This window comes from Crocodylus siamensis, chromosome 6 (genome assembly GCF_052110815.1).
Source record: "Crocodylus siamensis isolate JL-2025a chromosome 6, ASM5211081v1, whole genome shotgun sequence".
Classification (NCBI taxonomy): Eukaryota; Metazoa; Chordata; order Crocodylia; family Crocodylidae; genus Crocodylus; species Crocodylus siamensis.
This window is the reverse complement of record NC_143400.1, coordinates 9066189-9080556: the sequence shown is the minus strand read 5'-3', so window position 1 is coordinate 9080556 and position 14368 is coordinate 9066189. Positions and strand designations below refer to the sequence as shown.

The 14368-nt window shown below is 47.2% G+C and overlaps 1 protein-coding gene across 1 annotated transcript; it reads right to left on the bottom strand.

Moving 5' to 3' along the window:
- Positions 1-4754: 4754 nt before the first annotated feature.
- Positions 4755-12605, bottom strand: LOC149860905 (keratin, type II cytoskeletal 6A-like). The gene is made up of 9 exons (XM_090052762.1): positions 11960-12605; positions 10861-11075; positions 9618-9678; positions 9111-9206; positions 8672-8836; positions 7265-7390; positions 6633-6853; positions 5959-5987; positions 4755-5869 (listed from the first exon to the last, which is right to left on the bottom strand). Exons 1-9 carry the CDS (start codon positions 12515-12517, stop codon positions 5577-5579), a joined length of 1764 nt encoding a protein of 587 aa, XP_089908888.1. The 5' UTR covers positions 12518-12605; the 3' UTR covers positions 4755-5576.
- Between the last annotated feature and the right edge of the window lie 1763 nt (positions 12606-14368).

Genomic DNA, 14368 nt, shown 5'->3' with positions numbered 1-14368 from the left:
GGCGGCTGTCCCTCCAGACTCGGAGTACGAACGAAGTGGCAGAGAGCACGGAGCAGCCGAGGGAAGAGAAGGACGACCCTCTACCCTCCAGGAGCTGCGGCTGGGCTTGTTAATATACTCTCCCAGCATGGGGGATGGGTTCAGTGGGATGGTTCATCTCCCTGATTAATTGGGTAGGGTGTAGCCAGAGGCATTTTGAGCACTGAGGTCTTCCTGATCACACGCCCCTCCGTGCGAGTGAGAGTCTCCAGAGTTGCATTTCCAAGCAACATTTGTGCTCCCGCATTTGGCATTTCTTCCTATAAAGTTGCTTGCTCAGCCCTTTTTTCTTCCTGGCCATTACTGACCCCTTCCCTGCAGTCTCAATTGCAACAACGCTTTTATTATTTGAGTGCCAGTTTGGTTGGTGTGTTGGAGAGTGAATCAGTGCTCCTCACCTGCATTGCTGCTGGTGATGTATTGAGTGAAAGGAAGCAGTGGGTCTTGGCGTTGTTGCTAAGTTCACATGTATCTTTGTAGATACAAGGTCATTATATGCTCTTCTCTTGAAAATTTGGGCCTGTATAAAACCCCCACACGGAGAGAAAGATGGTAGAGAGATAGATATGGGAGATGAATAGTATTAATACAGTAGTTAGGTCATTGAAATCATGTTGGAGGTACAGAAGGGTCAAGGTGAAAGGCAGTTCTTTTAAGTTGATCCCCTAAAATGGGGAGAGACGGTAAAGGCTCCCATGGCTAGGGACCTACTTCAGTTGCGGTTTCGCAGATTTTGCAGAAATCTGAAAAATCAGCAAAAAACCCCTCCCTTAATAAAAATAAAAAGCTGGCTCCCCAGCAGAAGCCAGTGGTCCTTGGAGAAGATGCCGAATGGCAGCAGACCAGATGGTGGCCACTCCCTTGTTCTTCCTGCCCCCTCCAGGGCATCTCCATCCATCAGCACCGAGGGGCAGGGCCACCATGAAATGCCCGCAGGATCGGCTCTGTGCATCACAGAAAAACCTTTTGTCTCACTGCAATTTAGGTGGTCCCTGCCCAGGACACTTCAGCTGAACATGGATTTTAGTGCTGGTCTTTTGTGCAAAGGATGGAGACCTCACAGGGGCAGAGGATACTCCTGCTCAAAATGTCACCTGCACCAGGCTCTGTCCTTACTGAGCCTGAGGTCCCTGCCCGGGAGCTGATCCTGCTCAGGGTTTTGTTGACCTGCCTGCCTGGTATCTTTGCACCGTGAAGGGAGATTTAGGGTGCTGAATTTTCTCAGCTTTTGGAGATACGTTTCAGCTTTGCTGGTGCCTATGCTTATCCCTGCACAAAACCTTGACAGTGCCAGTGAAGCTACCAGACCCGAGCACTTGCTCCTATGCAAATGGTGGAAGTGACACCTGCACAAAAGCTCCAGAAGCTGAAGCACTTGCATGGGTGCAGGCACTAAGAGAGGCAAAAGGTGCAAGACAGGAGGGGATGCATAGCTTGCGTTTGCAGCTGCAAAACTCAGGTGGAAATTTGTGGGTGCGCCGTCTTGAATTCCCACACCCAGAAAGCAGATGAATTTGGCCGTTGTGTTCTTCAGAAGGAGAGCAGAGGGGGGGGATTTCTTCTCCCTGCCCATTGCACTGCGTCCTTTCCTTATGGCTCGTTGTCTCCTTGCAAATGAGGCCGAAAGGGCCACAAGCAGTAAATGCTGAAGTCATATTGTGATGCAATATGACCAACCCCGCTCCCATATGACTAAGGAGAGGTTCATCCCTGGAATATTAAGTGATGCCTAAGCAACTGGTCAAGATGCCCCTGTTGGGAGTTGCTGATTTGACCCCAGCAAGCATTAAGGTAAAACAACATCTGCATCTTGCCAAATCAGGTCCTCCAGTGCTTATATTATTCCTGTTTAGATTCTAAAGGCCAGACCTACATGGGACTCAGGTGACAGGTAGGTGACTGCTTTATAAAGGATCACCCATACTGGCCATGCAGGTACATGCACCTAAGTTAATTCACAGCCTTTCTTCTGGACCGCTACATTCTTTCAGCCCCTACCCTTGGGCTCCTGAACAAACTCTAAATCAGCCTATTTTGGTCTATTAGCTGCCTGTCTCCTGCCTCAGCTCCTTTCTGATCCTGAGTTGTGCTGGGGAAGTGCCTAAGTATGCCCTGAACTTGCCTGATTCATCCCAATAGACTTAAGTTCCATTCTAGAAATGTTAGGGTGGCAGTATCACTGCTCCCCTTTTATGCAACTGGTGGACAGCCATCCGTTAAGTGCTTGACTTGGGCATCCTGAATTGTGAGTGAGCAGAGGTCCTTCATAGGCAGCCTGAGTCAGACACCTAATGCCCAAGTTGCCAGATGCACTGCTGTGTTCAGCTTTTTGAATCGGCTGCCTTTGGGCACCTCTGGGCTCTCTGAATCAACCTTCAAAGATGGCTAACTCTGCCCGTTCTCTGAGTAGAAAGACTAGAAGCCTAATCCAGGATCAGTCTTCAGAGGCATCTCATGTCCATAGAGGAATCTGACCCTGCTTATTGGTTTCACCCTCCTGGGGCCAAGTCCTAATTTAAAGACCCTGTAATTCATAGATTTGTAGATTTTAAGGCTGGAAGGGACCTCAGAAGATCATCGGGTCCAGCCCCCTGCACCAGGCGGGAAAGACAACTGGGGTCAGGTTGCCTACCTGGAGGCTCCTACATGAGCAATAGGGTCTTGTCTGAAGCCAGAGGTGCTCATATTCTGGCTGGCAGTCCAAATGCAGCCTGGGGAGTGATTGCATGTGGTCCACTGGGCTCCCCACAGGGTGGGAAATTTGGTGGTGGGGAAGTAGCAGCCATTAATAGGGCTGCCTCCCCCTCCACTGAATCCCCAAACCCCAAGTCCCATGTGCCCAGCTGGAGCCAGGCCGTGCCCACGCCTCGCATGGGGATAGGTAACACCCCCTCCCCCTCCTTCAGGGCCTGGTCAAGCCCTCTTCCTCCTCCCCACAAGACTGAGTTGTGACAAAGCCACCCCCCTGCCCTCCAATGGGGCCCTGCCATTCCCCCTTTACCCCCCACCTCCAGCCAGGTCATTCCTCCCCATCCTCCCAGAGCTGGGTGAAACCCCCTTGCTGCCCTGCAGGGCTGGACTTCTCCCTCTCTACGTGGCCAGATGGTGACCACTGTGTTGGCCACACTTGCTGGATTGGAACAATCATCCGGCCTGCCATCGGATCAGACTCTGCCCATTTGGCTGTCACCACTGCCCTCAGCCCTTAGAGGCACGGGGCATGCAGGACTCCAGAAGAGCCGCCTACTGCTGGAGTCCAAGAACTGGGGTGCATCTATGGTCATGGTTGAACTGGGCTCGGCAAGAGCAGAGGAAGAGAAGCTGGGAATATTAGGTGACCCTCTACGTGAGAATTTTTTCCCAGAACACCTATATTCATAGAAATATAGGGTTAGAAGGCATGTCAGGAGACCATCAAGGCCAGATAACTGCACTTAGACTTTATCAAGGGTACCTAGGCTATGCCTGACAGATGTTCATTTAACAGAGCCTTTAAAACCTCTAAGCAAGGAGATGCTACAATCCCAGCCTAATATTGAGAGAGGTTTTCCTAATTTACAACGCTTGAATCTTTGCAGAAATTAAACTGGTTTCTTCTTGTCCATACCCCAGCTGACATGGAAAATAATAAAAGACTGTCATTTTCTTTTCCTAGACTAATGAAGCCACAAGGATGCAGTGGGTTTCAGATATTGTTTAATACACAAACTCTAGCTCTATTCATCCTGCTGCCATGGGTGGATCTAGGATTTTGAAAAGTGGTGCAGATGGTATGACACAGCATCACATATGATGCGGTGTGTCCTATTATCCAGTTAAACAGGAATACTAATATACTAATATATTACTAATATAGACAAATGTAATAGACTAACAGACAAATGTAACTATTGGACTATGCACTGATTTGCTAGAATATATATAATTTAAAAAAACCTCACAACATACTAGGCAAAATTAGTCAAAGTAGTTAAAAGATATTGTGTCTTTGATCTTGTAGTTACTAGAGTTGTACAGCTCTTATTCAGATTCATAAAACAAAATCTAGCCCTCTTGAGCATCTTAATAGTGCCTCCAGTGCTTCACTGCCAGTCATTCCTATACCTGAGTTAATATGACCACACCTGAGTTAAAGTGTTTAGCTAGGGCATATCAGTGAAGTCTGCTGGGCTGAGAGATGTCACCAGGAAGGGCTGACGGACAGCTACACTGCAGAAATAAAGCTGATTTGAATAGAGCAACATCAAGACCATTAACAAGGGTAAAGGGTTGTTAACATCTGTGGAGTGTAGAGAGATTAGCAGGAATCAGGGAGATGACAATGAGCCATGAAATCAACTGACTCTCTCAGCACTGCCTGAATAGAAATGCCTCTGCCTTGGCCATTCCCGGGGACTTGGGTTTAAAGTTTGGGTGGAGCAGGGATCAAAACAAGGTGTGACTACACCACTGCGTCTGCTCTGGATCCACCCCTGCCTGCTGCTGTCACTGGTTTTTGGCAGCTGCTAAACCACAGGACATTGTGAGCCCCATTTGAAAGTTTACAAACCAACTAAAGAAATATTACCCCATTTCTATACACGACAACTGACATTGAGGCATCACAGGAAGTGTAGGAAGCGAGCCCTATTTGTAGGACCCTGGGAAAAGTGTCTAGAATACATATGTTCATTTTCTCTTAGGCATTTTTCATTAAAAAGGACTGGACAGCAAAATAAAGTACATATGCATTTTATTAGACAAACACCAGAAAGTGAAAGAAGCAAACACTCGTGTGACGTGTTATATACAACATGGAGCCAAGACCTTTGAATTGCAAATCAATAGCGAATACAATTCACAAGTATGTGCAGTACAAGAGACAGGCATGACACGTAAATTATGAAGATGATAACCCCAGCTGCACGCAGAACCCAATACAGCTGAAATGAGCCAAGACACATGACGGTATCAGTTTCTAACTAAGCAACCATTTTTTTGTTACTGAATAATGAGATAACCTGGAAGGCATAACCACTTGTCCCGCTCTAGAGAAAGGGCAATAAAAAATGTGTCGCTAAAATGGACACAAGGAACCTTTTTAGAAATGTGCAGTGGATTGGGACAAGCCATGAATGGTCAGACTTCCAGTTCTAATGTTATTCAGAAAGTTCTCAGATGACAAGGGGGCACTGGGTTTTTTTACTTTCTTGAAAATTTACCTAGATGTATATCTAGCAGTGACTAGAGAAGCAGCTTATTTAGAGAGAGCTCCTTTTCCTGCTGGATACTGGGGTAGGTTTCTGCATGAGGGAGACTACCGAGTGAGAATGAAAAACAGGAGAGGGGTAATGCCACAATGGAAAATCAAAACATAGGCCCCCATTTCTGAAGCTGAGACTATAATACTAGGCTCTTGATTTAATATGCATTGTATTTATAAGCACTCAGGTCAAGAAAGGTTGGCCAACTGCATTATGGTCATTCTACGTGCGGGTCAATGGTGTGCCAATGTCAGAAACGGTGGGAACACTTTACTGGAGAATCAAGGTTGACATTTAGCATTTATAGCTTCTCCTGCTTGATGTGGTCTTGATGACTTTCACGCTGGAGGCACTTCCACCTCCAACATTCAACCCGCAGGAACCTCTCCCACTGCTAGAGCTGAAGCCACTTCCTCCAATGCTGAGCCCACCTCCCATGCTGAGGCCACTTCCGCCCACAACGCACACGCCACTTCCGCCACCAAGGCCAAAACCACTACCGCCTCCGACACCAAGTCCACTACCACTGCCAAGGCCAAGGCCACTTCCACCTCCATAGCTGGTTCCAACGGTTGAGCTGACCACCGCTGCAAAAAGAAAACACCAGACAATGAGCGAACGAGCTGCAAAGGAAGCTTAGAGTAAACAATAAACTAAGTGCATGTAAATGACTTACAGATATTCACTGGCTCAGCTCCAATCAGCCTGTTGGAGAAAAAAACAGAGGAAGGTAAGAATTCAGGTGAGTTCCACCGGCCAGAGCTCCCTTCAAATGGCCAAGAACCTTCCTCTGAATGTGTGAGTGTGTGTGTGTGTGTGTGTGTGTGTGTGTGTATATGTATGTGTATATATATATATGTATGTATATGTATGTGTATATATATATGTATGTATATGTATGTGTATATATATATGTGTGTATATATATATATATATATAAAATAAAATGTTGCACAGCAAGCAGACACTTTACACAAAAAACTTATCCTTTCATCCATTAAACCCACAGTTTTCCATTAAAAAACAATCAACAAAGAATTTTTGACCACCTGTCAATGGCCCATTCACATTTAGAATCGTTCTGACTCCTCTCTCAGCAAGTTAATGATGAAGAAAGATCGTTTTTGCAGATACCCTAAAATTTCTCAATGGGTTTCATGCCCTGAAATTTTCCAACCCACTCTCCCACTGATATGCAAATTAGTGTGGGACTAAAGATGAGGTGACCTGTCCTTTAAGGATCTGATATTCAAAACCGCTGAGTACCCCCGTTCCTTCTAGTGCTGACAGGAACCCTGGGTATTTGGCACCTTTTAAACTGAGGGTGATCATTGGCTGCCTTGCACCCACCTGCTCTCCTCGCCCTCCAGCAGCTTGCGGTAGGTGGCGATCTCGATGTCCAGCGCCAGCTTAACGTTCATCAGCTCCTGGTACTCCCGCAGCTGGCGGGCCAGGTCAGCCTTGGCTTGTTGCAGAGCATCCTCCAGCTGAGCCAGTTTGTCCCGGGCATCCTTAAGGGCCATCTCACCACGCTCTTCGGCCTCCGCAATGGCTGCTTGCAGGTTGGCGCACTGGGGAGGAGAGAGAACAGCACTGACAACCTCTATCTACAATGTGACTCTCTCCTGTCTCTTTCTCTTTCTACTATGGAATAACCTCTCCTGGATTGTTCTGGGTAGAAAAACTTGGATTGCAATTTGGGCACTTCCCTTCTCAGTTTTCGCCATCTGGTTTAAATCTATCTAGCTCCATCTGTGTTTACACCAGCTGAGGTTTTGCCCATCCTTATTCATTCATTGATAGGCAAAGCTCTCAGGATGAATTGATTCTGAAACCAAAGGTCCCAGAAGACATCGTGATGCAGGATTCAGCTGGGTCCCCTTCACTTACACCCCTGGAGCTGAGTTGGCTTTGGTCCTCAAGCTAAGGAATTATCCAAGATCACAAAAGAATTTACTTCATGTGTTTTCCACTGCCCCTACCTGTCTTTTCACACTATCGATGTCAGCCCGCAGTCTCTGGATGTGTCGGTTGATCTCTGAGATCTCGTGCTTGGTGTTTCTTAGGTCGTCCCCATGTCTGCCAGCAGTAGCCTGCAGCTCTTCGTACTGTTGCACATAAAAAGACACACCAACGATGTTAAAGTTTATAAGCTGTAGAGCAAGTGTCATATGTAACGATACGTATGTGCTGCCTAACACAGCGCGTCTTTCCATGTCATACAAACACCCTCCAGCTAAGCAAGAGCACTAGTAAAATCTTAGTATATGAAGCAATCCTGTCTGAGGAGTCTGTTTTATAAGGACACCCCAGTCCTACAGTTCAAGGGACAATTCTTCTCTCCTTTCCAATGGTGAAAATCTGGAGGGACACCATGGCAGTGAATAGACTCTCTCCGCCTTTACATCCACGGAAGCAATTGGTATTTTAGCCCCAAATATAACCAGGCGTCCATTCTTAATGCACATATATATATATTTTTCCTGCTTTATTACCAAATTCAGAATCGTAGTTGGGTCTCTTAAGTGAGATTCAATGGACTTTGCCATCCCTACAGAGGGTGCATCCACACGAGACATTTACTGTAGAGCCCACTAATTAGCTCCACAATAAAGTCTCAGCACCTATACATTCAGCCCTATTAGGCCACAATAAACTAATAAATGCCATGCTAGGATAGTACTTGTCAAGGCAAGTACTATTTAGCGTGCCTCAACGCATGGGTGGATGCTGACAGGGCTGGCTGGGGCATGAGGGTGCTTCACTTCAGGGACCCTCTGCCGGCTAGCCCCACGCTGGAGCACCCTGGTGCCCCAGCCAGTCCTTTGGCAGCACGTTGAACCAGGTTGGAGCAGGCTCAGGCTGGCCTCTGGGTCCCCTGCCAGCTGGGGCTGCTCTGACCCAGCTCAATGTACTGTGGTCCCAGGCACCCCTGCAAACATGGAAGCTCTCACATGAACTGTGCTGGAGTTTATTCAGTTGCATGAACTGCACACAGAGATGTGCTCTGAAAGGATCGGCATGATCTCTTTGTTTTGCTACTGCTTTATTTTATGAGCCTGAATCCTAAAAGAATAGTTTGGGAGTGAAATTCCTCCATGCACAGCCTGAGCAGAAAGCATGCAGCCATTCTTACCCTGTATTTAAAGCAACGCTTTCAGCCAATGCATGCCATTACATTCACTTCAACAAACTTTGGGTCAGATTGTTTAGAGCCAGAGTGAGGGACTGAACAGGATCTCTATGGTATATTGGCCTTGCGCTGCCCCTTGAACATGAGTGGGTTTTGCTCAGCTGTCTTTTTAAATATGTATCTTGGAGCTTTGCCTGCTCAGGAGCAGAACTGGAGACAACAGAGCAGAAACCCTGATGGCTTCCCATCCACTTACCTTGACTTGGTACCAGGACTCAGCCTCCGCTCGGCTCCTGTTGGCGATGTCCTCGTACTGAGCTTTGACATCAGCAATGATGCCGTCCAGGTCCAGGTTCCGGTTGTTGTCCATGGACAGGATGACGGAGGTGTCGGTGATTTGTGACTGCATCTGCGACAGTTCCTGGAAACCCAGCAAAGTTTTGGGTGAGCCATAAGCCTTGGATTTATTCCTTGTCATCTGAAATAATTCCTTTTCATTCGGGACAGCAAGTGGAGGGTAAAGCCCGACGTAGTAGGTAGCTTTTCAAAACCTGCCAGGGGCTCTGCAGACAGCCAGTGCACTTGCAGAGGAGTGGAAGGGCTTAGCCCAGCCCTGGAGGAAATAATCTGAAACGTGTACATTAAATGGGTGTGGAAAACCAAGGCCGCAGCAGCTTTGGGATGCAAGTACTTACTGCCTCGTACACGGCTCTCAGGAAGTTGATCTCATCGATCAGCGAGTCTACCTTGGCCTGCAGTTCCACCTTGTTCATGAAAGCACCATCCACGTCCTGGAAGGAGGTAATGAATTGCATTGAGCTAAATAGTTTGGTTAGGAGGCCGGGAGCAGTCCTGGAGCTAGAATGACCTTCTAGAGAAGGTCCTCGATCCTTGAGTGTAAATCAACATGGAAAGAGACCTTGAAAAGGGACTCCAGAGATCTGGGCTCACTTCCCAGCTCTGCCACCAGCCGCTCTCCTGACAACAACCGTTCTGTGTTTCACTTTCACATATATACTCTAGGGCTAAAGGGAATTCCCTTCTCCTCCCTCCCACCCCCCACCACACATCTGTCCTGTGTCCTTTAAATATTTAGAGTTAAGTACACTTCTTACCCTCCATCCATTCGTGGCTCAACACTAGGATATCTGCCTTGTAGCCATCGTGTGAACAATAACCAAGAATTAAGAAATCAGACTCACCTTCTTGAGTGTCACAAAATCATTCTCAGCATCAGTGCGCCTGTTGGTTTCCTCTTCATACCTGCAGGAAGGAGGAAGAAGAAGAGGTATGTGTTTAGACAAGCAACAGGCTATGGCGAGTGCAGATTGTGAAGTGTTTCAAGTATAATGCTCATCTCTGCCCCCACATGGATCTGAATTTGGGCTTTCAGGGACATTCAGGTAATGATTTATGTGTGTCTGCTGTACTCATTAAAACATGCAAACTGGTGTTGATAGAAAATTCCCTTAGAAAACCTGCGTGTCTTAACCTCGCTTCTGGACAGCCAGTCATTCTCAGTGACTCTCTTCTGCAATGTAAGCATCTGCTCCCCAAACTCTTCTGCACACCTCTCTTTTTACTCAAACAACAAACCGTTTAGCATATGTAAGGTCAAAATCTCAATTTTCATATAAAAATATTTTTATACCTGGATCATTTGGCTTATCAGTGTATACACATATCATTTTGCCATATTTGTCCTCTTAACTGCAGGAAGGTGGCAACATCCATGTACTTTATGTCCCTTGGGAATGTCTACACACACCTAAACTTAATGTGCATTTACCTAATGCACGTTACGGCCACTTAGGCACATAGCTGCACGTGCATACACTAAGGCACATTAAAGCGCTGTGTGGACCGCCTTGGGGCTAAAGTTAGTCCCAAGTCAACTGACGTGCACAGCGTTAATGTTCCTTAGTGTGTCTAGGGGAGTAGGTTGTAGCCATGTTGGTCTAAGGACACAGGCAGTCAAGGTTGTTTGTGTAAATCCGGTCTCTTTTATTAAACCAACTCAAATAGTTGGAAAAATTCTTCTTAGCAAGCTTTTGGGCACAAACACCCTTGTCAGGCTGAGGAACACACGCGTTAAGGTGCTTTAACAATTCATGCATAAATTTGGTAGCTGCTGCAAGTATCAGATTTAGGCACGGATAGTCTAAAATCGCCATTTTTAAGGCACATCAAGGGTGTACACATGTAGACCCATGCCCTTAACGCATGGTAAAAATGGCTAACGTGCTGCTTTAAATTGGCACATGTAGCTGCGCCCGCAGTGGACTTGCTATTAGACTTGTGTAAGTCTTGTCCCTTTCTTATCCACACATGCTTGTGGAAAGATGTTATTTTTAGGATCTGAGCCCCAGAGACTTTAGTGATTTCATCCGGCACATGTAAAACCTAACTAGCTAGGTAACTAGCCAGCTAGTTGACTACACTTACCTGTTCTTGAAATCCTCAAGCAGGTTTTGTGTGTTATCCAGCTCTCCTTCCAGCCTTCCCCTGTCCCCCAGCAGGTTGTTGAGCTGCATCCTGAGGCTATTGATGTAGGATTCAAAGAGGGGCTCAATGTTGTTCCTGACTGTTTTCTGTCCCTGTTCCTGCAGCAGGGTCCATTTGGTTTCCAGCACCTTATTCTGTTGCTCAAGGAATCGGACCTGTAACCAAAAGTGTCCAAAACAGGCTTGAGAAAAGTGGTAATTCTTGTGAACTTGGTAGGTTTTTAGGGACCGTCCTGTCAAGTCCTGAGCACTGCCTGAGTGTACTCAGTTCTCAGGAACAAGTGATGAAGGGCTGGACACCACAAGAAAGATTGCAAAGCTAAATCCACAGCTGGTACAAACGAACCTAGCAAATTGGACTACATGGGCCTGCCCCACATTACCAGTTAATTAGACTCGTATTTCTTCCTTCTACCCCACGTCACCCTTTAGAGCTTTACAGCATTTACAATGACTAACATGACAGGTTAAATGTTGCAACTACTTTGTATAGGTATAAGGCATGACCCCAAGGTACAAACCCAGGAAGGATTAAACCCTTAACTGGAAAAAAAAAAAGTTAATCTAAAGCTGATATTATCACCCAACACTGCATGGTTTATAAAATGTTTTCAGGACAACGTAATATTTTCCTTAATGGCAGAGTGGTGCTGGTTGCCAAATTGTCTTGTTCAGACAAATAGAAGCAACCAAGCAATGAAGAGGGTAGAGTCCTACAATGCTAATGCCGTAAGAACGCCAATATTTCAATGTCCTCTCTAAAAATGACTATAGAAATGTGAGAATTTAATGGGTTAATTCCCCGCATTCACTAGCCATTTTATTACTTAAATAGTACTCAGTAACCCCAGCCACCTGTCAGGTACTGCAGTGGTTGCAAAGAACAAAATACCTGCCTCAAATCGGGGGCGTGTTCCAGTTTATTCCTGGGTGTTGTGGCTCAGTTTGGGGATGAAAAGACAAGGTTGGAAATAACCTGAAATTATCTCTGCTCCCCAGGTAGAACCAGGGCAAGATATTCATGAAATCATTTGTCTCACCTTGTCAATGAAGGAGGCAAATTTGTTGTTGAGAGTCCGGATCTGCTCCTTCTCCTCCGTGCGGACCCTCTGGATGCTGGGGTCGATGTCCAGATGGAGCGGCTGAAGAAGGCTCTTGTTGACAGTCACTTCATGGATGCCTCCAGGTGGGAAGGCAGGGAAGCCAGGACCACCCATGCCACCACCGAACCCAGCTCCACCTAACCCTAAGCCTCCACCTACTCCACCACCAAAACCACAACCTATTCCAACACCGTAACCAAATCCGCTGCCGGCACCAGCTCCAAACCCATAGGGCCCTGGAGCTCCATAGAAGCCACCACCGCTTCCAGCAATGGAGATTCTCTTACATCCACCTAGATTGTAAAGGCTTCTGCTGCCAAAGCCACCACCGCCACCGCCACCAACTCTTCTAAAGCCACCACTGGTACCACAACCTCCCGATCGGGAGACGGAGCGTGAGCTGAAGCTGGTGCGGCAGGCGCTAGGGATGACAGCAGAATTGGAGCTGAAGCCCTTTCTCCCACTCTGGATCTGAACAAAGGATTGGCGAGACATGGTAGCTGGTCTGGAAGAAGGGTGTTATAGGAGGAATGGAGGATGCCGGTGAGGAACACAGAACAGGAAGCAGGGGAGAAAGATGCAGTGTTCTGCTTTCCGAGGGTTGAGCTTGAGCCTTTTATACTCTTGCTGAACTGGGGTGGGTTCAGCGCGGTAGTTCATCTCACTGATTAATTGGTCTTGGCAAGCCCTGCAGCATTCTGAGCAGCGAGCTCACCTCAAGCACACGCCCTTTTGAAAGAATATAGCTGAGTCCTAAGGAGCACTCCACTGGAAGTAGCTGTCACCTGCCAGCTTTTGTGTAGGCCGGCGGTGTGAAAGAGTTCAAGTGGTGCGTTCATCCTCTCTGGCACAAAGGAGCAAAGCTGCTGAAGTCCCTTCCCACCCAACTTCTTGCTCAACCCCCTTGCTTTATATCAAACCCTCTGCTTTCAAGGCAGAGCTACAGAGTGAGTTTCCTGCAGAAATCCAGCATTTCATATCATGCAGAAAGCTGTTACATGCAGAAGGCTCTTTTCTGCATGCGTTGCAGCAAAGGAAGAGAAGATAACACTGTCTTCTGGGCTTTACTTATTGTTTGATTTCACGCAATGCTTCCTTCTGCCATAGGAACAAGTCATCTAGGTTTCTAGAAAAAGCTTCACGGGCAACTGGTGCCACCTTAGTCGGGGCGGGGCACATGCCCCCCCACCCCCCCAGTGACCAGTCAACTCCTGGAAGTGGCTGCGGTGCTCCTGGAAGTGGCCACAGTGCTTCATCCAGAGCTCCCACTCCCCAGCTGGCACTCGCAGCAGGGGCACCAGTGCTCCTGCCTGCCCCCCCGCCCATTGCCTAAGCGGGGAGTGCGGCCTGTCAGTGGGTGCATGAGTGCTCTGAGGGAGTGCATGTGCACCCCCATGCAGCGCCTATGCATCACCACTGAAAAGCTTTGGTCCCATTGAGGTTCTAGCTAAGAAGCATAACTCCAGAAAGGTTCAAAACTCAACAGTCTGAACCCTGATGGATATCCCCAGCCAAAATAAATGTGCCCTCTTGAATCTTAGTGCTTATAAAAAATGCTGAAACCAGAGCAGACCATTTTGAAATGCATCTGGAACAGCCATCGGAGGTGGTTCAAGCACCTACATTGAACACCTTCAGGACCAAATTGGATGCTTATCTTGCTGGGAGCCTATGACCCCAGCTGACTTCCTGCCCTTTGGGCAGGGGGCTGGACTCGATGATCTCCCGAGGTCCCTTCCAGCCCTAATGTCTATGAAATCTATGAAATGAGACCTGCTGGTTTTGTGTGTATTTAAGACAAAGATTTTCACAGCTGCTATTAAAATCAATGCAAAGTGGGCATAGCTAATCCCTTCGCTTGCTTGGAAAACATCTCTCAGCATTGATTTCCTTGCAAGGGACACAAGAGGAGAAGATATTCTGGGGACGGGTGCTGCTTACATGTCCAACTGGCTGTGGGGAACCTGCAAGCTCCTTTCTGCACAGTTACCTTCATCGCACATTTTTCACCTCTGCTGGGTTTTCCAGGGGACTCTGGGCATGTTGAAAATCAAGGCCATTGCTTGGAAATTAGTTTTTTATTGTGCTGCTACCACCAGCGAGTGGTTAGAGAGAATGCTATTTGTTATGTGCTTGAACTACAGAACTTCAGTTCAACTTTTCTTTTTGCTCTGAAAGTCCATGGTCCAGTTCCCAGGGTTTGAAGTAGCCCTTCTGATCAGCGCAGGGGGAGATGTGTAACATGTACTTCCATGGAGTCCCACTGGGCCGCCTTCACTCCCATTGCCTTTAATGGACCTAAGCATATTTAGTGTGTCACCCCTTCAGAACCGTAATAACCTACAT

Coding starts and splice junctions, on each gene's coding strand:
- LOC149860905 (XM_090052762.1), bottom strand. CDS start 12,517: ATGTCTCGCCAATCCTTTGTTCAGATCCAGAGTGGGAGAAAGGGCTTC. Junction 9,679..10,860: donor CTTGAGGATTTCAAGAACAG/GTAAGTGTAGTC, acceptor TCCTTCCTGCAG/GTATGAAGAGGAAACCAACA. Junction 8,837..9,110: donor TGAGAGCCGTGTACGAGGCA/GTAAGTACTTGC, acceptor CTGGGTTTCCAG/GAACTGTCGCAGATGCAGTC.